The sequence below is a fragment of the Lissotriton helveticus genome, chromosome 3_1 (genome assembly GCF_964261635.1).
Source record: "Lissotriton helveticus chromosome 3_1, aLisHel1.1, whole genome shotgun sequence".
NCBI classification, from domain to species: Eukaryota; Metazoa; Chordata; class Amphibia; order Caudata; family Salamandridae; genus Lissotriton; species Lissotriton helveticus.
In genome coordinates this window covers 580,787,957-580,815,298 of record NC_136061.1, presented here as the reverse complement: position 1 = coordinate 580,815,298, position 27,342 = coordinate 580,787,957, and the positions used below count along the sequence as shown (strand labels likewise).

Sequence of the window (27,342 nt, the reverse complement as noted above, 5' to 3'; positions counted from 1 at the left end):
ATCCTGCACATCCATTTACACTACACATGTGTACAATTTATCATCAATGTGTAATATGTATTTGTCATGCGGAGTGCTCTGACACCCTGCCATAGGATGAGTTGTGCTATAAAAGTATTACATTAAAAAAATTAGCTGGTGCTGTTTAAATTGTTGTTCGTGTAAATACTCATACATACTGGTACATCTGTAATTCTTACAGTGCATCCATAACTTTTTTTATATAGGGGTTGCACAAAATCATAAACCTGCTTAAAAATCAGAGTTTCTCTTAAGTACTTGTGAAGCAATAACAAGCTGTGTGCCTTGTTTCCCCATTGCATTGCATTTAGGTGATAAGGCGCAGAAAGCTCCTACCAGGATAATACACACACAAAAGCAGGGCTAAAGGCCCCTTAAATTCACCCTTTATTTTATGCCCTGCTGAAACAGAAAATAAAGCCCCCTCATCGTCTGCGCATTGCTGGTACGAACTGAATTGTGTTCTGATGTTGGCAAATTGCACCAGAACCAAATCCGCATATTTCACTGGGCCAGACAGATCCTTGACCCATTTGAATAGGTTGTATGACACAACCACTCATTCATTTTCCAGTTGTTCCTTAACAACGCGGGCGGTACAAAGAATGCGTCTAAACCACGCATTCCATTTACAATGCAAGTCGTTACAACTACTTGCCTTAGGGGGGTGCTGGACTTTGGAATAGTATAATTTAATATTCTAACTCCAGTCACCGTAACAGTAGGGAAAGCATTGGACTTTAGTGTCCAATGCCGCTTGACATAACTCATGTTGTTGTAATGACTTCTGTTGAAAATGTTATGCGTGGTTCAGACACATTCATTATACCACCCACGTTGCAAAGGCAACGCGTTGTTCATTGTATTTGCTGTTTCCCATTTGAATAAGATGCTGAATCCGGGATTGGGGTGGTTCACCCTTCATTCTAGCACTGTGAGAGATGACAGTTTTCTCAAATTAATCTGAAAAATGTGACAAATTTCCTAATCCTCGACTGGCATATTTGGCTCAGTATAGGAAATACGCAAACTACGAAACTTGTGTTATTTTGTGTGACTATTCTGTGGCCTTTTAGTATGAGGCTGTGAAGAGCACTGTGATTTTTCTAATTTATGAACTGTTGTCTTACTAGTTTTGATCTCACAAGAAAAGCGGAGGGGTGATTGTGTGGTGTGAATCTTTCCCATTTGAGAGGGACAACGCAAACTATACCAACTAGGCGCTCTTGGGCTTCATTGGATGTGACAGAGAGATCATCTTGATGTGAACAGTAGTCCAGGTCACTGAGGATTCTAAAGTAATCTTTTTCAGGGATCGATTTAGGATTGTAATTTATTTCAGATTCAAAAGAAAAGATCCAATATATGCGAGAGCTCAGATATTCAACAGCAGTATAGGAAGAAAATCATAATTTTATCAATGAATGAACCAGTTAGGAATTATGTGGCAAGGCATGGATGCTAGCAGTATGCTCATTCACAGCTTTGCCATAGCATTTCTAATATCACTTACGCAAATTAGGCTCCAACCTCTTGTTTCAAGGGGTTGAGACATGGAAGCCTACACTTTGCAGTACATTTTACACTTGTAAATTGTGGATAGGAAAAACATGTATATTTAATACAAAGCATAAGAGTAAACTTACACAAATAGGTTTACTCACATGTAAGTTTACCTTTGTGAGCAGCCCGCTGTGTGTTGTGTGTGTATGAGAAATGGGGCCTGTGGGATTCATTTTGGATGTCAACAACACAAAAGGTGACAAGACGAATGCTTGCAAATTGTCTACCACTGCCAATCACTCCGGTAGCATTTCAACACATTATTTTTTTAACCAGCAAGCCACCTCATATTAGACCCAGCCATATGTAAATCAACCTTGGTCCTGCTCCAAAAGAAACAGTCCAGCCGAACTGCCAATCCAAGTTCACTCTGAACCAGAACACAAGCAACCCAAGAACAGTTTCAGACTATTTGGGCATAGTGTCCAGTCCAGTGTTTATCTTGTAGGTAAGAAGAAAGTACTTTAACAGCAGGACTAAATACTACAGAATTAATTAAAATAACATACAGGGTTGATAACTTGGTGCTGGCAAAAAGGCTGTACACCTCCTTTATCATGGGACCTTCCCAGTATCCCCCTTCCTCCCTCTATAGTCCGCAACCCCCTACAGATTTTAGGCAAGGATTTTAGGCACAGGTGAAAATGGCTTAATTTCTCTCAAAAGTGAATTGCGCAACTTCATTTCAACGTCTAGTTGCCCATTTTTGGCAAAAAGTCTCAGTGAGCATGGTAGACTCATCTTTGTGCATTTGGGCTCTAGTCTCCGGTGCAGGCTAGGCTCTGGGGTTCATTTGCGGTGTTTACGCTCTAGTCCCTGGTGGAGGATAGGCTCTGCCATTCATTTGTTGGGGTCTGTCGCAGTTAGGGTATCCTGGCAGTGTTTTGGGGTGGGAGAAGCAGCCTCTAAGCTAACTTCCTTGAGATGGTCTCCTCTGGCAGGGTGGCCGCGGGGCTGATTGAGCTTCTTGGTTCGTCAGTGACGTACAGTGTTGGCAACAGCAGCACCAATCTCACAACCTGCTGCAATCTACTGGGAGACATGAGGAGTTGTTAACATATAACCTTATTGTAGCTTACAAAGATTCTGTGACGAGTGACTAAGGGAACCCGTTTTTGACACGAGTGACTCTAGCTTTGCGCTCTCGAAAAGTCAGCTTTCCTTGGGCGTTGTTCATGCCAGGAACAAGCTGGAATTCTTCTCCTGGTCAATCCCTCCTCCTGCAGGGCCAGGCACACTGCTCCTTCCCTCTCTCAGCAGGCAGACTGACATCTAGGACGTTCTGGGAGACAGGGTGCCATGCAGACACCAGCCCTGATACACAACTGCTCTTCAAGCTCTCTGGAGAGCACTCTCTTCTTTGGTCAAGAACAACTGGGGATTGCATGAAGCCCACGTTTATAAACATTCTCCATGAAGGGGACTTAAATGTATTGTCTTCAGAACTGAGTTGGATTGGTTCGATTTCAATATACCTTTCCGGCCTCTCTCCAGACAGAGTCTTTGTGAAAACGTATAGTTCTTGCAGCAGGTAGAAACAGGTTGGCTCCAAACAGAACTTTATAAACAGTCACAATGAAGTATGAGATCTCTGCGCCTGGCTGCCATCAGCCTGCTGAAACAGCAATCAGAGATGGGCAAAATGATAGCCCCTATCTAGAAACTTCCTCAACTTAAACCTCAGGAACTACAATCCCATCTCTCACCTCTACCAACTACCAAATGGAAGTGGTCTGGAAGAACTAGTCATCTGTCTTTTGCTAACAAGGTCTCCCTGTCTCTATCCTCCTTCCTTCAATGTCTGGACCTCAACCCTCCAGCCACAGGAATTCATGCAATACACTTCCAGTATCTGGGGAAGCTATCCTCATCCTCCATGTTGTGTCAGCTATACCACGGGTACCGAAAAGGGATTGAAAACACAAAAGGTGAGGGGAGGGATGCTTGCAAGTACTCTAACCACTGGAAATTGTTTGAATTTGTGTCTGATTGCCAGATGCTTGCTACCCTTCACTCATGAAAGCAGGTGGGAGCTAATGTTAACTTATAACTTTAACTAATGTATTGCTTGCTTTTTGAAGTGTTATGTTATATGTATTATTCAGATTCTCTCAACGTTAAATACATCTTATTTAGTGTTGCTTCCATATTTTTCATTGGCATACATATTCATACATACATACATTGTCAAGGGCCCATGAAGGGGCTCTATTTTATCCTTAACCCTCGCTTTGGCTATTGCTGGACCAACTACCTGATATTCTGCCTTTATATACTCTTTTTTACACATATACATATCCTGCATGTCTTTGTACAGGTGGGATTGGACAATGTGGCAAACCTGTCTTTCTGAGTGTTGATATTCTGTTTAGTATCAATAAAGCTTTTGTCTTTGCTTCTCTTAGAGTGCCCCCAGCCCCCTAGTATCATAGCTATTGTGGGCGGGACCGTTGCTGGTGTGGCGCTGATTGGACTGCTAATGCTCGGAATCTGGAAGCTGATAACAGAGGTGTATGACCGGAGAGAATACAGCAGATTTGAAAAGGAGCAGGCAAAATCAAAATGGCATAACGTAAGACTTCACATTTTGTTCTTGTGGGCGGAAGGGTATGTAGCCAGTTGTCTTTTAATGTACCTTTGGAACTTTGTACACATTGTCTGGCATATAAAATCAAATAAAGGCATTGGGTTTTTAGACATGGTGAGCAAAACTTGGTGTACGTTGAAATATCTTGAAATCTGCCATTACTTTACACCTTTATTAAAGGTAATATCCAATGTGGCGCCACTAAAACAGTGACATCATTTTACTCTATTCAAATGTAGTACTTGTTACTTTTTGCCATTAATATGAACTGATGCAAACCCTGCGACTTAACCATTATGACGAATGATCGTTTCAAAGTGTGGCTTTAATTTGTGCTATGTTTCTTCACTGTCAATGTGCCTGTTGTCAATTTAAATCCTGCAGCTTCAAGTTTTCAGTAAAGGTTGTTTAGTGAAAGTATAATGCCTATCACTGGACATTGGACACATTTCTTCCACAATTGCATGGCCGCCAAAATAATCAAGGCCTACTCCACATCTTTCAAGATACATGCTGCAATCGGATTAATATCTCCCACAAAAATAGTATCTTTCCAACTACTTTGAAGATCAGCCAGATGGACCCCCATAAGCAAAAGGTCTAAATTCAACTGTACCCAAACATCTCATTATATTCCAATATCAAATATACCATGACTGGGGAAAGACTCTAGACAAACAGTGGCCAACCAACCACAAACAATGCACTCTCTAAAGCACACCTCCTATCAATCAGGATTTATACTTGGCTTTAGCACTGAAACTGCAACTTTATGAGTATTGAATGACTTATTCCACATTGTCAAGAAAGGTGATACATGATTGATAGCCATGTTAGATTAATCAGTTGCCTTCAATTCAGCTAATTATTAAAGATTACTCCAGATAATTGAACACCCCAAATGCTTCAGAGATATGAATCTATGCTGCTTCACATCCTTACTAACCAATAGACTCCTATTAGTGAAGATTGGCGACTACACCACCACCAACACCAAGTTGCAGTGGGACGTTTCTCAGGGCTCAATTCTGGCTACAACCTTATGTAATCGATATATGGAACTTCTTAGCCTAATCCTCAACAAATCAGGTGTACACTAATATGCAGAGAAGACCCTACTATATTTAAAAAACTCAACAATTAGTTACATCTCCAACCTAAGACACTGGTTCTCCCAGCTACATACATGGCTGCATGAAAGATCCTGTAGCTAAATTCTCAGAAAACAGAATTGCTCTTCTTCTCCTCATGCCAATAGAGCAGATTTGATTCTAATCTCCTAGAGTCTTTGAACCTCATAATTCTTGCTGGATTCAAACCTCACATTAATCCTTCAAATCAACAATGTGAATACAGCTGCCATGTTTTGCCTCAACACTTTGAAAAATATCTCACACCGTGTCCCCTACATCATCTGAAAACAGCACTTCATTCATTTATTTCTTTGGGAATGCCATTTTAGTTGGAGCTCCACAATCATTCATCTCGCCATTCAAATCTATCCAAAACTCATCTGCAGGATGGTTCACTCTGCAAGAAGATATGAATTTCGTTGCGCGCGCTGCATCACATTTGGTGATGCAGTGCAAACAACGAAATTAATTTTATTTATTTAAATGTTTACTTTCTTGTTAAAGTCCGTAATCCATACATTACAACCCCCCCCCCCTGCCCCTACCCCTCCCTACGTCCCCGCCCTGCAGTTACACCTACCACCGGCCGTGGCTGCTCTCTGGTAGTTGCTTACGTGAGGCACTTCCTATAGACACACTTTTTTCTTATATTTAGGATTAATTTAGGATTCACAGCTAGGCATGGGACCTGGTTTTAATAAAACACACATAATGGGATGGTACATAGCTATGCACTAAAACCTCCCCCACCTAAAAGCAATAAGTGGGGGAGCCCACATGTGGTGCGAAACAAGGGCTTTCGTTGTGTTTGCACTATAGAAATAGACAAACAAAAACATTTACAAATCCTAGATCATTCAGTGCTAATCCCCCGTGATGTTATTGGGAAAGTCAGAGGGCACGTGATGTCCCTTGCCCTGTTGCTGTGATTTCAGTCAAATGATGCTGCAAGGTCATGGGTCTCAGCACATCAAAGTAAACTATGTATCTCAAAGCACCATGAAAGTCTTTCTAAAATGCCTCCAGACTGAGACGAGATGGCACTATGCAGCAGTCTTTCTGACTTGCAAGTGCATACACCGAAATACCCCAAAATATTATCACAGCTAACCACTTCCAATCGGTTAGAAGCAAATGAATTTATCACTTACAGACCCAGGGCCTCATTTATGAGAAGTGACGTATCGCTGCGGGAAAACAGCGATGCGTCACTTTTCACTGCGCACTCCTTGCGACACCAATGATGCGTCATATTTACAGGCCATGTGTATCTATTTCCCTGGTGTAAGTCCAGGCACTGCAGCAAACATATTGTCAAAGGGCCACTTCCTTGATAGTGCGCCGCGTTCTCGCCTCGTTGGGGGCCCGGTCCCACCCGGACCCCGAGGTGGATAGTCTACACGGCTCGGGGAGCCCACCCACGGCCGCTTGTTTCTTCGCAGGGGCCGGTCCCACGTGGGCACCCCGCATCACCACATCATTGGAGGGCAGCCCAGGGAGTCTACCCCCGGCTTCCCCCGCCGGCTCCTCCTCTGGCCAGCACCATCGCATGCTGCTGGGGAGCCTTCCGGTCTGCCTGCCAGCGCGGGTAGATGCGAGTCAGCCTCCAGTGCTGCAGGTCTCCTGGGGAGTGGAACGGCACACCCCCACACCTCGCCTGCACTTCGGTGCCCGCGGATGGGGTCCTGGGCCCCTACTGGCCTCTCTTCACGGGGAGCGCGCCGGTGCTCCCCGACAGACGCTTCTTCGCCAGGGTGGGCTCCTGGCCCCCCTTGGGACTTTTTCATGGGGAGCGCGACAGCGCTCCCTGGCTTTGCTTTGGGGGCCCGGGGATGGGGTCCCGGGCCCCCCAGAGACCTCTTCACGTGGGGCGCGACGGCTCCCCCTGCCCTCTGCTGTTGCCGGGGGCCAGGGTGGGCTCCTGGCCACCCATTCTGTGGGACATTTCACAGGGAGCACGACGGTGCTCCCCGACTTTACTTTGTGTTGGCGGCAGCCCCAGGGACCTGACCCACCCCGGGGGCATCTTCTGGACCGGCGGCGGAGCCCCACGCGCTTCGTCTTCGGTCAGCCAAAGATCAAAGGTCGCCTACCTTCTGGGGGCCCCATTTCAGGCCCCAGAAGACCGATCTTGTCGATTTTGGCCTCTTCTTGCTCCTGGTGGCGCACCCCAGCCACTGGGAGCACTCTCCTTGCCCTCTTTGTGTCCAAGAGGGAGGATTCAGCTGGGAGCTGGCTTAACTGGCTCCCTGCATCAGCCTTTCACCTGGCTCTCCTCCTGTGCCTCTCTTCTCCCTGCACAGAGGCCCCTGCTTCTGCGCACTGGTCCTGCACTCTTCTCCTGGCACTATTCAGGATTCTGGAGCAGTCAGGGGGTTCCTCCTTCGAACTGCCCATTGGCCAAGCTCCAGCACCCTCTGCCTCAGCAGACCACACCCCAGAGAGAGCTCCTCTTCCTGTGCAAGCTCTTTTAAGAAGTTAGGGAGGGGGCTGGCAGGAAGTGTCCGTTTTCCCTATTACCCAGCGACACATCACTTCTCTGCCCCTGCTCCCTCCTTCCTGCCCAGGCCTCTGGGTTTGTTCAAATGGCGTCGTCCAGTGTCTCCTGCCACATGGTCTCTGAGAGCCCTTTCCCCCCAGGCTGCCTTCCCTCCAGAGGGACCTGATGCCTGGCACCAGGTGTCAGCTACTGATGGATGAACCTGTAGCTCCACCCATCCTCTCTCCTTGGCATGGAGGCCCTCGCCCTTGGAATGCTTGTTGTGCTGGCATGGGCCTCGGAGGCCACGGCTTGGCAAGGAAGGTCATTAAACCAGCCTGGCAGAGTTAGCCCCCAGCCAGGCCCTGGTTATGAGCTGACTCAGAGAAATATAACATTTCTAGATGACCCAAAAGCAGTATAAATATGACTTTGGACTCTGCAGAATACTTCTTCTCACACCCATTACAGTGGACTTTAGTGCGTGTCTGGAATTTGTAGGCCTTAGGAAAGTAAAACTAGCCCTTGTGCTCCCTATCCCCTTAAGAGAATAATGGAATACACACTGTAAAGCACACTGACTTTCTCTGGCATGTTTCTTCCCAGTTTATAGAGCCTATTTCATGTCATCACCCAATTCTGCATAAGTCCTGCCACACCATTCACTTTGTAGCTGCTCCTGGAGTGCGCACGCCAGGAATCTCCCCTGCGCAGGCCGTACACATGTACACACGCATGTACACATTTGTCTGCATGTACACCAGCCCGGTGTCCTTTACTCTAGTTGCTGCGCAGCGGCCTGGTCAAGCCAGGGTCACACCGGTAAATTCCCCATGCAGTATCTTTCATTATGCGTTCACTGTGGGTTAGTGCCAACTTATGAGGCTCCACCACAGTAAAAGCTCAACAATTAAGTGCTCAAAAAGCTAAAAATCTAAATGGCCCATTGTGTCAGAACCACCTTCTAACAATGAACAAGTACTCAATCAACAGTAAATTGATGCTATGAAATCCAGCTTGGCTGGAAGGTACAGTGGCTACATCAGCAAACAAATTGAAGAATCCGTCATAACTTAGTAAATAGATAATCCTCCCTCCTAAACCCATGTGACAGTGAAATAAGTGACCCTCGTGTATTACCCCCCCATTCCTCTTGCATAAATCTCGGTATTCCTTTCACCCCTCCAAACCTTCTCCCACTTGTACGGGAATCCTCTGCTTAGATAGATTGTATGTTCAGCTCGCCTGCAACAATCAAGGCCAGCCTCCCCTTCAGCCACCTTTGGGGGCGAGCAGCCCCCCACTCAAGTGACATATTGCGGTTAGCCACCGCCAAAGCCAGTGCTAGCTAAATTTGTTTATATCACGGCCAGGTCATTCGGCAAGTGTAGACAAACACATGCGGTTCTACATGTGCGCGTAGCTGCTGCATGCGCCCTTGGTCTCTGAAGTTATATCGTATCACGTATACCCGGACCGTCATGTCTGAATTACTAAGTAATTGGATTTCTTAACAACGACACGGACCGTTGTGTTCGAATAATTATTAATTAATTGGAATTCTGAACTCTGCTGGTCGGAGCGACCGCACTCTACCTGCTTATTGAATAACCTCGTTCCTGAGACCAAAAAAGAATACACTGATCTATGTGTTACTGTGCATCACTCCATTTACATCATGCGCTGTTATTAATCCCTGCTGTCAGCCTCCCTCCTCTCACACTGGGTGCCCGGCTGGGTCCCAAGTGAGTAACCTTTTACACTTTCACTTCCTTGGGGTGCACGTCCTTCATGCTGATAGACTACCTTCGCATCAGATGTCCCTACATCACTAGGTCCTGAAGAGATCCCTCATTAAATATTGGTTGGAACACCGTCGACAAAAATTAAAGCGAATCATTTATCAGCGCTTATTATTTTCTAAAGACGCTGTTCTCATCACTTATCATTTATGATGGTCGACTTTACAAAATATTGGAAACCAAGTGTATGTGTCACAAATATGTCACCAATGTTTTAGGTTCCATGTTCACTGGGGACATTACACACTATTGCTCTGTTGTTTTTTTGTAAAAAAATTGCATTATTATATACATAAATAAGGATTGTTATTACCAGAAATTAAGATGTATATGGTTTCTTCTCCTTTGGATACCGACTTAACTCTTTTTATTGCAATTGTGCATGTAAGTAGTATCATTACTTACTATATTATGCCACAGGAACCGTTGTTTCTGTTTATACTTATACTATCCTGGTTCCTTGTGAGTAGGGTCTCCTTTTCTCTTGTTGTTGACCTTTGGAGGACAGGCAGCCCCCACCCACGTGCTATATTGCGGTTGGCCACCGCCAAAGCCAGCGCTAGCTAAATTTGTTTCTATCTCGGCCTGGTCTTTGCATGTGGGATAAGGAGCAGGTGCCATTTAGCTTCTAGAGGGACTTCCTGTCCCACCACCTCAGCCATTATCCATATTACATCTGCCCAATATCTCTAGATCAGGGGGCATTCCCAAAGCAGCTAATAAGAGATCCCCTCCTGTCTACATCCCCATTGACATAATGTGGTGTTAGCCCTTCCCATGCGGTACAACAGTGGCCTAGAATAATATGTCCTGTGCAAAATCTTCAACTGGACCAGCCTAAAGATCTTATAGCCAACTCCCTTGGACCCTGTAAGGCCACTACCCAGTCCTCACTCCCCAGCGGGCCAAGATCTTTCCTAAGCTTCCTTCAATGGCACTAGAGGGTCTAGAGAATTATTCACCAGTTTTTTAGATGGCTGAAATTGCCTTGTCTATCAGCGGGTCCGTCAACAGGTGGTACTCAAGTGGGGCTGCCTCGGCCAACTCTCTCGGAGGTGTCCCCACAGTGCATATCCAATCTGTAAGGTAAGCATTGGACCCACTTTGTATCCTACACTTCGTATTCCTGCTTAAGAGTTTTAAAGGGACATATGCCTGTACCCCTACACATATCACCCAATCTCTACAGATCTGTTAAATCCCATTTCGTGAAGCCCCGTAAATGCTCCGCCCCCTGAAAATCACTATCCCACAGTGCCGTCATCTCAAAAATGATAACTCTAGACTATAATCTAGACTGTTGTCGCAGCTTTGCACAAACTAGTGTGTTCAAGCTCCCTTGGTCACTGTTATCCGGATTACCACGCGGGGCAGGGTTTTTTCTTCGTCAAGATGCTGCAATTATAGAGCGGTTTTACGGTTCCAATCAATTAGTTTCCTATATGAGACTCGAAGAGTTTTGCTCGGCCATGGCCTCAGGAAATCTGGTCAGGACCTCTGTTAGTTGGAACTAGAATCTCATTCTGGATTTGTTAAGAATCACATCAGTGTAGGAAGTTGGTGTTTCTGGATAGGCAGGAAGATGGCAAGGGATTAAGGAGGTGAAATGCAGCCAGATTCACCTAGAGGATAATTCTTGTGAAACTACATGTATATCACCATGGGCGGCAACAATTTATTAACTCTTGGTGCAGGGACAAATGCTACAGGGCAGTGTAGCCTTTCGCAGGGTTGAATCCCACTACTATTGCATAGTGCCATCATGAGCAAATGTTTTTTGTTTAATTTTTCTATTACCACACTAGCGGTAAACTTAGCTGAAGCTTGAACATGGCATGAGTAAGTGGGATATGGATTCCGTAGGTAAAGCTCGGTACATTCGCTGCACGTGCACTGGTTTACAATCTTGGCTAGCTTAAAGCTTGTGGTAGAAGCCGTATGGTGGCATGGTTTCTGCGATTGTCGTAGTTTATTACCCCCAAACGTATTGCTTAATCAGGGCAATGCAGAAAGGGCAAGTAGAGCTGGGGTGGACCCTTGGTTAGTAACGCATTTCGTGCCAGATTCCAAGCACACTAGAGTCCATTTTACTTAGTATCATTATTCATTTATGATGGCGAATACATGTTTTCAATTAATCAGGGGGTTCTGAAACGCACTTTGTAATACTTCTCTAAGCAGCATATACATGTCAGGACATCCCATCTGATGTCTGAGCTGGGTGTTCTTAATATATTCATTTCATACTTCGAGTCTTGCACTCTAAGAATGAAATGTGTAGCAGGTCCTATGAAGGTACCTATGGACAGTACATTCACTAGGTAAATGCAAGGCCGGTTTGTGCCGCTATAACAAGCCATGTGGCCTCATGTTTAATCTTTAACTTATACATTTTGCATTTAGTTTGCAATTGTCGCAAGTAACATATTTTGATTTATATTTATTTGGAGCTTGAATAATGTGGTCATCATGCGTATGCATTGAATGTATACAAGGGAGGCAGGGCAGGCACGGACAGCAACTCTGCTCAGGATCACATTTGAATATTAAGGGGGAAGCAGAAAATCCCCAAAGAGGTACATCGAAGGGATTGTGCGAAGGCACTAGTCCCAAGGTCATTGGTGTCGGGTGATTCATCGGCCAAGTGAGTTGGAATAGAAGGATCAATTTACCGCACCTGCCACTTAACTATTTATTTATTTATTTTTATTTTACGGGCTTGTATCGCGCTGGCATCGACTCCTAGAGGAGTATCTCCGCGCTTTTGGCTTCTACCCCATTGAGATCAGGGGCACACTAGCTATCTAGAAGCTGAATAAGAGTGTTTTTAACATTTTCCTAAAAGGAAGATGGTCCTTACAGAGCCTAAGGGTGTTAGGGAGACTGTTCCAGAGGGACGCGCCAGCTATTGAGAGGGCTTTACTACCCTGTCTTGCCTTCTTGGCTCTAGGCACCTGTAGAAGGCCTTGTTCGCTCGACCTAAGTTGGCGGGAGGGTTTATAAGGGACAAATTTGTTTGCCAGATACGCAGGTCCCATACCTTTCAGACTCTTATGTATGGTACAGCATACCTTGAATTTGGCCCTCTGTCTAACCGGTAGCCAGTGAAGGTTTGTCAGTAGGGACTTTGAAGGTGTGCGTGGTGGTGCATTCAAGACCAAACGGGCAGCCGTGTTCTGGACCACCTGTAGTCTTGTCATGACTTCCTCATTGGCAGACAGCAGCAGACCGTTGCAATAGTCTAAACGACTCATCACTAAGGCCTGTACTAGCATCCTTTTACTTCTGTCTGGTAGGAGGGGGAAGATTTTACGTAACATGCCAATTATATGGAAGCAGGATCCCACCACCTGGTTGGCATGTTGTTTGAAGTTGAGTTCCTGGTCTAGACGGACCCCCAGATTTTTAACAGTAAGTTTCGGCTCCGGCACTGGGCCAAGATCTTGTGGCCACCAGTCCGGAGTCCAGAGTCGTTTTACCTCCCCAAACAGCATGACCTCCGTCTTTCCAACGTTACATTGTAAGAAGTTGGAAGACATCCAGCAAGCCACTGCTTTCATCTCCAGGGAGAAGGAGTTCCTAACCTCGGGAGTAAGGGTTTTAAAAGGAAAGAGGAGTTGAGTATCATCCGCATAGGACATTGGAATAAATCCATATGCTCTCAAGATGTTAGCCAGCGGTGCCACATATATGTTGAAAAGAGCTGGGCTCAGGCATGAGCCCTGTGGCACCCCCTTGGAGATCTCAACTTCCTCTGACCGAAAACTCCCCATAGTTACTTGCTGGGTCCGGTTCGTTAGAAAACTACGCAACCATGCAAGGGCTTCCTGTTTCAGGCCGATGTTCTTTAGCCTGGCCATGAGGATGGAGTGGGATACGGTGTCAAACGCCGCAGACAGATCCAGCAGCACCAGGACAACGGAGAAGCCTCTGTCCTGGTACAAACGTAGATCGTCTGCGACTGACATTAGAGCGGTTTCCGTACTATGTTTGGGCCTGAAGCCGGATTGTGAAAGGTCCAACACTCCTGCGGATTCAATATATCTCGACAGATGTTTATTTACATGTTTTTCTGTGATTTTACCCAGAAAGGGGAGTAGGGATATTGGTCTAAGATTACTTAGCTCGTTCCAGGAAATGGTGGTATTTTTCCGGAGCGGTTTGACCAATGCCTTTTTCCATCCACGTGGGACATGCCCCGTGCTTAATGAGATGTTTATTAGTCCCTGGATGGTAGGACCCAGCTCTGTAGCTAGTGTAGGCATTACCCGTGCAGGGATGATATCTGCGGGGGAGCCACTCTTTATTTGGGACGTAAATGCCATTATTTCCTCAATCTGGATGGGGGGAAATGCAGAGAGGGAGTACTCTAGGGAGAGTGGTATATCGGGGTTTACAGTGGGTTCATTGTCCTTTCTACATGTGGAATTGGAGAGTAAAATTTGATCATATATGGCGTCGATTTTTTGAGTAAAGAAGTGGGAGATGTCGTCACATAGTTGTTGTGAGGCCACTTCTTGACTCTCACAGGCTATAGGTTTAGTGAAGGACAGTAAGATTTGATATAGTGTCTTAGAATTGTTACCGGCCTCCAATAGCTGAGATGCTATATGATTTTTCCGTGCTAAGCGGATGTCCTTATGATATGATCTCAGTGACTCTTTGTATAATAGTTTGTCTCTGTCTAGACGTGAAGCCCTCCATTTCTTTTCAAGCTTCCGTGTAGCTTGTTTAGAGAGTCTTAGATTTTCAGAAAACCAGATCTCTTGTTTAGCAGCAGGTTTGGGTTTAAAATTTTTTAAAGGAATGATCGTATCTATTGTGTTAAGCAGCGTCTCTTCATAGTCATGTAGGGCTTTATCAATGTTCTCGCTCCCAATCAAGTTGGGTGATGCGTATACTTTGCGAAAATTTTCTTGGGTTAGTCTATGCCAGGGTCTTCTTTTACTGGGTAAAGCGGGATATCTTTGGCCATGCAGGATAGGAGGGGGAGTTAAAAATTCTAAAACATAATGGTCTGTCCATTCTACTTGGTAAGGGAGAGAGCATTCAACTTGAACTATTAGTATGCATATCCGGTCTACCCAGTAATTACAAATAGTCAACCCACAGCACCAAGTCTGTGCTGAGGTTTCAACCGAGCACCCTTCAGTCGACAATGGCGGTACTGAAATACGGTACAGATAGTATGGGGAGGAAGCCTATGGCCAGGTGGGGCAACAAAGACAAGATAGCCAAATAACCCGTAATACGGCCTCGACACAAGAATATTACGTCGCAGAGTTGCAATTTCTTGCTGCATAATTCCAGTGTAATCAGGGTTTCTGAGATAGGTCTTTTTCGAAGGGCAAAGACACAAACACCACTGTCTCAGTTGGGTACAGCAATGCGGGAGATAACCGGTCAACTAAGCCCAGGAAAACGCGGGGCATCAATTGGTCAACTTGATTTGAAGCGACCAATCAGCAAGGTCTCCCTGGGTGCGCCACAAGGTAAAAAGGGCATGGGCACCACCCTCCCACCCTCCCACCCCCCATCCTCTAAAGAGTTGTGTGTCTTTGCCTCTAGTTGTTTCCCCAGGGATTACACAGATGACAGGGTTCATCTGTCCAGTGGAGTGATCAACATGTTCCTCTTGAACGTTGTAAGGATCCTCTAGCTGCTGGTTCTACTTGTCGTGGGGGGAGCTGTCGGTGGTTCGTAAATCAACAAGAAATATCTTCACACAAGGACATAAATGGCCAATTGCCCGCACAAGGTCCTTAGAATGCCTTACAGCTGGGACTCTTGAGACAAGTGCAAATGGCTGAACAAGGTCCTTGGGATGCCATACGGCCGGAACTTTCAGGCAAGTGCCCGGACCAGGTCCTTGTGAGGCCAGGGATACGTGAGGGCAGACAAAAGGATAAGAAAAGGTCAGCGCTGGGCGGAAACAGCACTTGCAGCCAAGACATAGCCATGGGGCACCAAACGCTAGACATTCGGTAGCAAGTTGAAGCCCAAAAACACCCCGCCTCGCTGTACCAAGTAAGTGACAGAAGTAGAGCTGTCACTGCAGTTGGAAAGCGATTTATGACAACCTTGAACAGACATCATGTCTGGAAGGATGATGAATTGCAGGATTAGGTCAGTTATGGTTATTAATATGCAATAAAGCATAGGATGTACACTGTTTAACCTGTTATGAAAATGCCTTACGTTGTAGTCCAAGATAAGCCAGAAATTAGCATTTTGATGACCAATGCCAAGTGTGTACCAACTTATGATGTGAATAAACTGCAGCCATTCTAACACCACAAAAGGTCTTGGTGTACATAGTTGATGGTAAAGAAGGAACAACGGGAGGGCCTGTGAATTACTCACACAGATGAGGGGGAATTGTATCAACTGACCAGTAGGTGCCACCGACCCTAGAGGGAGGGCGGCTAACACCCCCCACAGGTGGCAGACAAAAGGCATGGCAGCAGCAGGGCATGAGTACGTGCCAAGTAAAAGTCTGGTGCGTGACCAAGTGAGTTTGGGTTCAAAGGGCCCAATCAAGAAAGAGGGGATTGTCCACTTGCACGGCCTATAAGGTGATCGGGACAAGCAGTCCCCAGCTTTATCGTAGAAGGAAATTGATCCCACCCACCCACACCAGAGAATGCGGATGTCGCAGCAGCAGTGTTACAAGGGGGCGGGGAGTCACGAGGTTTAACAAGAAATATATTCACATAAGGACGTAAAAGGGCAATTGCCCATAGAAGGTCCTTAGGATGCCTTACGGCTGGGACTCTTGAGACAAGTGCAATTGCCCGAACTAGGTCCATGGGAAGCCTTACGGCAGAGACTCTTGTAGTTCAAGATAAGCCAAAAATGAGCATGTTGATGGCCAATGCCATCATGACAAATGTGTACTACCTTATGATGTGAATAAACTGCAGCCGTTCTAACACCACAAAAGGTTTTGGTGTACATAATTGATGGTAAAGAGGGAATGGCTGGAGGGCCCGTGAGTTGCTCACACAGCTGGGGGGGAGGGAGCGATAGTAACCTTTAAATCTGTCACACTTTGCAAGATTTTCATGCGCATGTGTTCTCTTGCGCTTCAATAATGATACAGCTAACTTGTTCCTTTCTGTTCTTTCCCACCAGGCTGACAATCCGCTGTTTAAAAGCGCCACAACCACTGTGGTAAATCCCAGGTTCAACGGAGAATGAAGAAGAAGTCTCTTGAAGATTTAAACAAATAACAATTGCAAATGAGGACGCTCATGCAGCATTTCAACCAAGAATCAACCAGGCTTTTGATCCAAGGCCCTGATTTAAGGATTGCCACTTTCAGCTCTGCTTATTTATCGCACTTTGCGGGTTCTGTTATTGTGTGTACCCCATCCAAAGTTCTCAAGAAGGACTCCATCGAAATGCAATTGAACTTCGGTGCTTTGAACTGTGCTGTCGCAGCTGTCTGCTCCCAGGGGTGCTCTACCGACTCCGTGATGGCGGCTTTCTTTATCCTTTGCCCGTCTCCTCAGTCGGTGAGGAGTTAGAATCAAGCAAATATCATTGTGATGACCAAAGGCAGTGTCTTGTGTTGAATGAGGTGATGTGTGATTGGCTGCGGCACAAAATCACACTTTAATATCCAAATTTCCTATTCACATATAGATTTTTACAGGGGGGCACTTCCTGGGGCTATGGTGGCCATGCTGTTTAAGAAGCATCATATGGATGCTGGCAGAGTGCGTGCAATTCTTTGAGTATTTTTTGATTGTTTCCATTGTTTGCCAAGGAATGTGCTGCATCTGGCGTTAACCCCCTTTAAGAAAGGTTCAAGTGCAGATGAATATTCAAAGGACTGTTGCCTAAGGCTCTCATAACTCCCATAGTGCCTTCTTAATATCCAGCTGCCTTTTCCGCATGTTATGTATTCCTATCTTTCAAAGAAAAGACTGGACTGGGTACTAAGAGTTCAAGAAAACACTGAGTGTCAGCACACTGATCCAGGAAATCTAGGCCGTCTTCATAAAGACATTCAAATGCTCTTTAGCGTGGGACCTGCATCAATTCAGCAGAGGCTGTAAGGACAACGTCATCATCATATGAGAGACCATCTCCTGGTTGGCTGAAGTATCTCCTCTGTCAGTATTTTCTCATTTTCCCCAGTCTTGCCCATGCCCTCTGTCACTACTTCCTCATGAGTTCACTCCACATTCAGGCTGTACAAGTCCAATCCCGCCTCAATATAACTACTAGACAAGAACTCGTCTTGTTCGACTTTGTTTTCTAACTCCCTGACCTTGGTCCCTCCTGCCTGTCCATTGTGTAGCAAGAGTATTGTGGGCCCTAATGCAAGTGAGGAGCATTGTCCCCTTTTCCCAAATTGGATTGGAAAGCGACAGCCGAAATTGGGGCTCAGTGGATCCTTCATACTCTTGTTCACTGGTAGCATCACGTTTCAACCCATTAAGACTGGACTAAACGATTGTGCTGTTGATGAAGGACATCCTCTCATAGATGAGACCCTCGAGAGTCCTATTTTGTGGACCCCAAGTGATAACTAACAGTTTGTGGTGCTCGAGGGTGAAGATTCCACAGATGTGCTCCTCTACAGCTGTGTGGCAGCCAGCCCTGGTCCTACACTTCATTCTAGGTTAGATAAGGCACACCACTGACCAAAGACCTCTAAGTGGGGAAAGAAAAGAACAGAGATGTTTTGAAGGTTGCTTCATCTGTGACCATGGACTTGTTTGGGAGCCCAGATCAGGCTACCTCAATCATAGACAACAAGAACATTCTCACTGCCCAGGTCAGATGCTCTAGAAGATGAACGCAGCATCTACAGAGCATCGCTCCCTCGGACACCTGCAGCCAGTGTAGGCACTTTAGCCAGGAATGCTTTACATCCCGGGAGAGGTTTCTTGGCCTGTATGTGTAATGTTACAAGTAAGACTGCAAGTCCCAGAATGCAAAGCGTGCATGAGTATAATGACTGGCCTGCTCAACACCAGGCATGGGGCTGCCTGGCAGGTGTGGTTATTATTGCACGCCCAGTTTTGCATTGCCTAGGACAGTTGCTGTTATGCTCCCCTATTCCAATTCAGAAAGAAAACTGGTGAAGATGCAAAACCTGTGCTCTATCCTTACAAGTGGGAACTGAGAACAATGCTTGTAGTTGCTAAAAATCATGGATGAATTGTGCTATCAAGTGACAGGTTTCTTTTTTTACTGTAACGGATATATTTTTGATTTAGCAAATGTATTGTTGAGATAATTACCGTTGTTCTGTGACGCCTTTTATGTTTTAATGTATTAAACTGCACTAAAACCCGTGCCCAGGGTTTTAGTGAAAATGCTTGGTCACTGCTGCTTTCTGTCCATAGATTCTGGTTGTTGACTGTTTTGCCTCGATCCATTCAGGAGGATGCACGAGATCTCCCTGGAAATATTGGACTAGCAATAGTCCGGATGTCACAAGCCTCTCATGGCCAGTGATGAGAGCATCATCAGACAGCAATCATGTTGACTGACACTGGGTTGTAAAGTCAAGCCTTCGTTTCTCCTCCACTTTGGTTTGACTTCTGTGTCCTTGAATACATGAAACACCAGGATTCAGGATTCACCAGGGGTGTATCAAACATTATATTTTTTTATCAGTTCTTGGTAAAAGGGCTGTTATTTCTTGGTTTTGGAAGCCACCAAAAGAATCATTTTTTATTTGAGCTACACATGTGATTTTTCATTGGTACGCAAATAAATTGTGAAGATGCAGTGATCCCAAAAATTATTATCCATACTGTCATGCTACGGCTAGCAGTGTCACCATTGGCAGAGTTCCACAAATGGTGGCCCAGGAGATCTGTTTGGTATGAACTTCAGCTTAAACAGGGCCTCTGATTTAGACATCAAGGGCCAAATGTAGTAACGTAAACTCAGGTCAAAAATAAAACAATGTTGGCATGGGATTTACTATTCAGCGCAAATCAGGATTTGCGTTGGAAATTTTCCCAAAGTAAAACAGAGTTGTGCTATCTGCTATTTTGAATCAGGGACAGTCCATGGCTGGTACTTGGGTGTCCCATGCAACCACTCATGGGTTTTGACGCAAATCCATATCTACTAACATTGGTAGACAGGGTTTCGCACCAAAAACTTTTTGCTTCCTCAAGACAGGCATAATGAGGAGATTTTTTATTTATTTCTCCTTCTTTTCCTACTTTGCATGTGTGCTGCATTGTACAACAAGCTTACAAAGTGGGAAAAGCTCAAGGCATAGTTTTTGTGATGGAAGAGTGTCATTCTAGTACAAAATCTAGGTCTATGTTTCCTATGATTTTACATTGACGTTTCATTGTTGCCCAGCCCGATGCAATATCCTTTTTAGCATTTACTAAGCCATCCATGGTTTAGTAAATTCAAAGTAACACAACGCAGTGCATAGCGAAAAAGAATATGCCTTTAAGGACTGTTTTTCCTGTAGTGTAATTATGTATTTAAACAAAATTGCCACAAAATTGCGTGTAATTACGTGAAATACATCTTGCACTCAGAAAAATTACCAAAACTGTCCTTTCGGATAAAAATTCAACAAAAAAATGTTAATTTTGAGTTGATTTCTGGTCGCTCGGATTCAAAATACTAACGTTTACGATCGGATTTGTAGTTTTGCACTCACAAATTACTCAAACGGTCCACACATATAAAAAATATAACTGAAATGTTTTGCGATCACCCACGTTAAAGTAAGTGTCATTCCCTTTGAAAGCACTGCTGTTTGCATTCAGATTTGCAGTTATGAGTTCCAAATTTACCCTTGGTCCGACCAGGTAAAAAATCTACCTGAAATGCCACTTGTTTTTCAAAAATTACCTGGCCACGATCCATCTTGCTTTAAAATTTCTCCCTGAAATTATAAATGTGATAGAATGGTGTAATCTAGGTAGTTTTGTGTTATGCGAAATTACCTAAATAAACCTCCGTAATTAAAATTTTGTCCAAGGCTAGTAAATCATTGATTGTGATTCTCTAAGTGTATGGGAGCGCTCTGTGTGATAAAATGCTGCATAAATTGAGTGGTGTTTGCGGCATAACATAGTATGTGTGCTGTTTGTGTTGGGGAAATGAATGTGGAAGAGTGTAGGAGTGCAGTTTGTGCATAGGATGGAGTGGTGTATGTGTGGAGGCAGAGTGTCAAGTATGTGCTTGAAGAAAGAATATTGATTGTGGGATTGATATGTGTGCTTCTGTGGTAAAGTACTGTGTGATTGTGTGTGTTTGTGGTGTAGTATTGTGTGCAAGCAAAGAATTATTACATCTTTGTTTGAGGTGGAGTGTTTGAATGTGGATGATGGGTTTTTTGCGGTGTGTGTAGAAGGGTAATGAATGTACATGAGGTGTGTTTGTGGGTGGGTTTTTGTATGTGTGCGGGTGTGTTGTGCATAAGAGTTGTGGGTGGTAGTATTGTGTGAGTTGGGCTTTATGTGCAAAAGTATTGTGTTGCGTGTGTGTGGGCGTGGTGTTTTTTGGAAAAACTGCACAATGCTGGGCAGTCCAATATGCCTTGGTAGTACAAATGACCACTAGCGGCCACTCCGCACGGTGGCTCCCATCCCTCCACCATATTGGCCATCAATTGCCTATTGAGTTGGGCAGTAACTAATACGTGATGTTGGACGGCAGAAAATATTTCAATTTATTTTGTGTGCTGTACAAATGTTAGTTATTAGTATAATATCTTGCACAGATCGCGCATCAACAATGTTTTCCATTTGTTGTGCATTGAATAGAGGTCAATTTCCTCAGATAGCTTTAACATGTGGAGAATATGTTCATTTCTTTATTAATCTCAAAGACATGATGCGAAATTTCTTGCAAGGATTCTGCTGTCCCATATTATTCTGTTAGTATCGAACTGTGGCTAGCTAACAGAGCTTGAGTAAGGGAAACACTTTCATATCTTGCTTTGTCTCTTTGCTCTTGTTTAGAAACCAAAGTGCCCTCGCCTGTGCCCTGGGCCAAAGTGCCCGGCCCCTCAAATTCACCTGCTGGGAGTCCACATCTCCTCATGTGAGGGGCCCATATATACATACTGGCTAGTCTTGGATAGGTAGAAAAGACTGCAGGGCATATTATCAAGGACAGGCGATACATTATTGCCGCTTTTATCAGCAGGATACTGCCGATAAAGCGGCGATAATGGCCTTGATAATATGCTTTATGAATTCCAATCGAAGCCCATATTAGATGTGTTCCTTCTAACATGGGCTTCGATTGGAATTCATAGAGCATATTATCAAGGCCATTATCGCCGCTTTATCGGCAGTATCCTGCCGATAAAAGCGGCGATAATGTATCGCCTGTCCTTGATAATATGCCCCTGCATTATCTTCTCGTGTTTGAGCAGCTCTCAAGAGGCCAGCCAGGTGTTTATATAAATCAGAACCGCTGCTCAACCACTATTTCTCCTCAAAACCCAAACGACCATCAAAGTATTTGGAAACTGTGATCATGCACAGGACTCTTGGGGAAACAGGAGAACAAAACAAGGGCAGAGGGGACTATTGGCTGAGTCCATGGGAAGTATCAGAGATGACTCCAAACACTGGAAGACTGAAGCGAGCAATACAGAACTAACAGTGATTATATTTAGTAGGAGTGAAGCACAAAAAAGATAAGTAATAAACTGACCCTGCAAAGGCAAGTTAGGTGCTGTGGACTGAGGTAGAACTCAAAAGAACTTCAAAGAATGAACCAGGTCTCTGCAGCAAACATAAATAGGGAAGGGGAGAAGATAGCGATAAATCAAACCAATAGCAATTCAATGAACAGAGGAACAAAGGAACAACAAAAACAAAGTTGCACAATGCGTGGAGGCCAGGTGCAAACTTTTCGACAAATGAAAAAACCCACCAACTTGCAATGGTGCAGGTAAAAAATTATTTTCTAGACTCTCTGCCTAATTGAACTTAGAAGGGAAACCTTCACACAAGTTCAGATCATACAAGATTTGGTAAAGCACAGTGTTCCCCATGCAAGATGTTCTAAAGAAAGATGGCCCCTGGCCAACCTGTTAAGCCGCTATTCCAATTCAGTGGCACCCCTTTTTCTTTCTAATGTGGCAACTGCACATGCCGAAAATTGTTTTTCTCAGCATACTTACTAAGCCCAGAAAATGCTGCCAAGCAATGCGTCGTTGTCATTGTCTCAGTTGCCCAACCATCTGTCAGTTCTCTGAAAAACTGCTGTCTGTGAGCAGGGCTACTGGAATTATGTGATTCTGCAACTGTGGAGATTTTCACATGAATGTAGATTTGCTGCATTTGCCACATAATCCATCTTCTGCCACATAGTCGGCAAATTTTAACCACAAGCAAACTGTTTCTAGCTCATAAGGTGCAAAGGTTGGTAAAAATACAGCAACATGTGTTGACACGCACTGGATGGCCCTTTGCAAAGGTTGACTGGTCCCCTTTCTGCAGCTTATTGCTATATTTGTCATGTTTCCACCTTCCTCGTCATTCCAGTTCCTCCTATGGACCCTTTTCTCGATTGCTTTTCCTCCTTAGCCTCTTTGTCTTAATAATTCTTACCCACATTCTACCCTCCTCCTGACCCTCGTTCCTTTATCCTGACCTCAGTTCCTCTATCTCATCTCCCTCCCTCATTCTTTCATCTCCTCCACTTCGGCCTCATTCTTCCAAAGCCCAGCCATCATTCTCCCCCTGGCCTTCCTCTTCCTCCCAGCTGTCCCATCCACCCAACGGGGGAGATGACACATTCTGCTGCACGATGCCTCAGAGGTGCATACTGGGTGAATGGCTCCACTGCTCGTCAATTCATGTAGGGGTAGGTTGCACACCTATTATCTATTCGAATTGTCAAATTCCTTAATTAATCCAAGCGTGCTCGATGGCGACGTGCCCAGCCCTGAAGGCACGTGAAGGTAAAGCAAAGCAACATGGGGGCACTGAATAGTGCCCCCTAGCCTCGGCACTGTGGCTATAGTGAAGTAGAAGTCAATATTCCACTTCTCAATATGACTCCTTGTACATCTTATTTTTCACTGTTATTCCTCATTTAATCATGTATTCAATTTTACATCATTCTTCATCCACTTACAAGGAAATGCCAATTTCCTGTGCTTCTCATACTCCCGATGGGCCATCCGTGCCTCTTCATTCAAGAATACGTAATAACGCCAATTTCATTTGAAGCAGTTTATTTAAAAACCCAATGCATTTCGGGCCTCTATGGGCCCTTCATCAGGGGTAACTGGAAAGATTAATTAAACAAAATTAATATATAGCACATCACATTGTGTCAAAGTGAAACATGTGCTTTTACATCATTTCCCATGTTTAGCCAGCAGTATTGTCCATTTAAAGAGACACATTTCTAGAAACAGATTTCCCACTGATGCGCCGAATCTTGTGAATGACAGTAAAAATTCTGCGCATTAGTGGGAAATCTGTTTCTAGAAATTTGTCTCTTTAAATGTGCATTGCAGCTAGGTACTATGAAGGAATGTTTAACCGGAGGGATGTAGCGATAAGCAAACGGGTCAGGAGGGGTGAGGACGTGTGACGGGTTTACGGACGGGATCATAAGTTAATGTTTGCGCTTAGGCGTATTTATGAGACCTGAGTGATTTATATTACCGCAGTATATGAGATGATGATCACGGGGCCCTTTGAGTATAGTTTGCAGGACAATACTGCTGGCTAAACATGGGAAATGATGTAAAAGCACATGTTTTACTTTGACATAATGTGATGTACTATATATTAATTTTGTTTAATTAATCTTTCCAGTTACCCCTGACGAAGGGCCCATAGAGGCCCGAAATGCATTGGGTTTTTAAATAAACTGCTTCAAATGAAATTGGCTTTATTACGTATTCTTGAATGAAGAGGCACGGAGGGCCCATCGGGAGTATGAGAAGCACAGGAAATTGACATTTCCTTGCAAGTGGATGAAGAATGATGTAAAATTGAATACATGATTAAATGAGGAATAACAGTGAAAAATAAGATGTACAAGGAGTCATATTGAGAAGTGGAATATTGACTTCTACTTCACTATAGCCACAGTGCCGAGGCTAGGGGGCACTATTCAGTGCCCCCATGTTGCTTTGCTTTACCTTCACGTGCCTTCAGGGCTGGGCACGTCGCCATCGAGCACGCTTGGATTAATTAAGGAATTTGACAATTCGAATAGATAATAGATGTGCAACCTAACACTACATGAATTTACTATATACTGGCCCTATCAGGTTAGCACCCACTGTATAATGGAACATGAACTGACCACGTAGAAGGAGCTACGACCCACAAGCAAGGCGGAACATCTAATTTCAAGCAGCAAGTTTATTTATGGAAGAATCGCCAGCACACTGGAGATGATTTATTTAATATGGGACTATGTTCACGTTGTCATTTTATACTATACTGAAAATGTTTCCTCAAAAGTAGTCTGGATTTTTTTTAAAAACGTGTGTGTCCTGCCTATGGCACAGAGCACCCTGGGGGTTGAAGTGTGGGAGGTAGAAAGCAGCAAGTGCTTAACGTCAGGTGTGAGTTCTGTTGAGCCAATGGGCGGCTCAGACTAGGAACCAGAGGCGGGCTGTGGGTTTAAATATCAGGTGATTGAAGCATCACGAAAGATTTTTACCGTGGAAGCGAGGGGAACCAGTCGGCGTCAGTGGAGCAGGTATGCAAGGGTGTTAGCGGGCAGTTAAACATTATAGATTGGGAAGCAACAGAGGGCTTCAAATGTACTTTTACCACTGTAATGGGAAGAATGTTTGAGCGAGAGCGTAGGAATGCAGCCGTGAAGTTTATTTAATACGAAGAATCACCTGAAGCAAATCTTGTGAATGACAGTAAAAATTCGGCGCATTAGTGGGAAATCTGTTTCTAGAAATTTGTCTCTTCAAATGTGCATTGCAGCTAGGTACTATGAAGGAATGTTTAACCGGAGGGATGTAGCGATAAGCAAACAGGTCAGGAGGGGTGAGGACGTGTGACGGGTTTACCGACGGGATCATAAGTTAATGTTTGCGCTTAGGCGTATTTATGAGACCTGAGTGATTTATATTACCGCAGTATATGAGATGATGATCACGGGGCCCTTTGAGTATAGTTTGCAGGACAATACTGCTGGCTAAACATGGGAAATGATGTAAAAGCACATGTTTTACTTTAACATAATGTGATGTACTATATATTAATTTTGTTTAATTAATCTTTCCAGTTACCCCTGACGAAGGGCCCATAGAGGCCCGAAATGCATTGGGTTTTTAAATGAACTGCTTCAAATGAAATTGGCGTTATTACGTATTCTTGAATGAAGAGGCACGGATGGCCCATCGGGAGTATGAGAAGCACAGGAAATTGGCATTTCCTTGCAAGTGGATGAAGAATGATGTAAAATTGAATACATGATTAAATGAGGAGCAACAGTGAAAAATAAGATGTACAAGGAGTCATATTGAGAAGTGGAATATTGACTTTACTTCACTATAGCCACAGTGCCGAGGCTAGGGGGCACTATTCAGTGCCCCCATGTTGCTTTGCTCCACTGCTCGTCAGGCACAGTGGAGGCTAGCAAGGAACAGGGGTGGGGGGACAAAAAAAAAACACTTACCTTTCCACAGCCGCAGTCTCTCCTCAGCTTCGGTCCCGGATGCAGGAAGCACACAGGCTCCCCTAAGCCAATCACAGTGCTGCAATGCAGCGTTGTGATTGGTCTGAGCGCTGTGTTTCTGCGCTCAGACGGGGACTGGGAGCCTGTGCATGTTCCGCACCAGGCTGTGTATTACCGCTGGTGGGGAACATGCAAAGTGCATATGACAAACAGTCATGCACCCATAGAGTGTGCCCACCACTCCTCCCCCTGTGACCTCAGCCCCGCCCTACATTAGCCCCATAGCGTAGAAAAATGAAATGATAATAATACTGTTATTATCATTTTATTTTTCCTTTTTACTGCTCTGAGAGAAGTGGGGCGACGCTCCTCCGCAGAGCTGAGGAGCCACTCCTATTCAGTCATGCAAAACTGCTGCTGCTGCTGCCTGAGACAGCTGTCAGCTGCATGTGCTGCACCAACCTCACATGGATGAAGTGATGGGGAGCTCACTTTTATGCTCCCCGAGACTTGGGTACGGTCTAGAAGCCTGACAAAAAGTGGGGATTGTGGGTGTACAATGGCATCAAACATGGTGAAAGTACATCTTTTGTACGCCTGACAGAAGACCGATGTTTGGGAAAGTCAGCTATATGCGCTTGAGTGTCGGCCCTGATGGGGTGAGGCAGGTAATTGGAGTGGGGGGGTTTTCCATAGGAGAAACAAATTGGAAATTGGAAAATTATAGTCAAAGCAGCTCTCACACGCTCTTCGCCACACACACATCACCCACTGGATTCCATTGGAGCGAGGACTGCAGCCGCAAAGATGGCTACTCAGAAACTCAAAACAATCATTTGCAATTCAATTGGTCTCGCATTTTTGAAAGTTGGAGCTATTGGCATTGTAAATGTTATTGTTTTTTACTTATGTTTTTTATTTGTAGTGGAGTGGATGTATGTTGTTTGTAGTGGGAATTATGTGGTTCAAATTGGAATTTTTAGTTGTGGAATTGTATGGGGTGGAATTGTGTAGTGTATTTGTGTAGTGGAATTATGTTGTATGGTGAATTGATAGGGGTGAGAGCTGTAAAAAATAGAAAGATTGAGAGGGATAGGTAGTTTGTGTGTGAAGTGGTGAATGAACTGTAGATAG

General features: G+C 44.6%; 1 protein-coding gene across 1 annotated transcript in view; it reads left to right on the top strand.

Annotated features, from left to right (window-relative positions):
• The window catches only part of ITGB2 (integrin subunit beta 2), a 222,086-nt gene extending 203,159 nt beyond the window's left edge, over nt 1-18,927 (top strand). The window contains exons 16-17 of the mRNA XM_078680550.1: nt 3,990-4,156; nt 16,720-18,927. Coding sequence (XP_078536676.1) covers nt 3,990-4,156; nt 16,720-16,785 — 233 coding nt within the window. The 3' untranslated portion in view covers nt 16,786-18,927. The remainder of the gene's footprint in view (nt 1-3,989; nt 4,157-16,719) is intronic.
• The last annotated feature ends 8,415 nt before the right edge of the window (nt 18,928-27,342 follow it).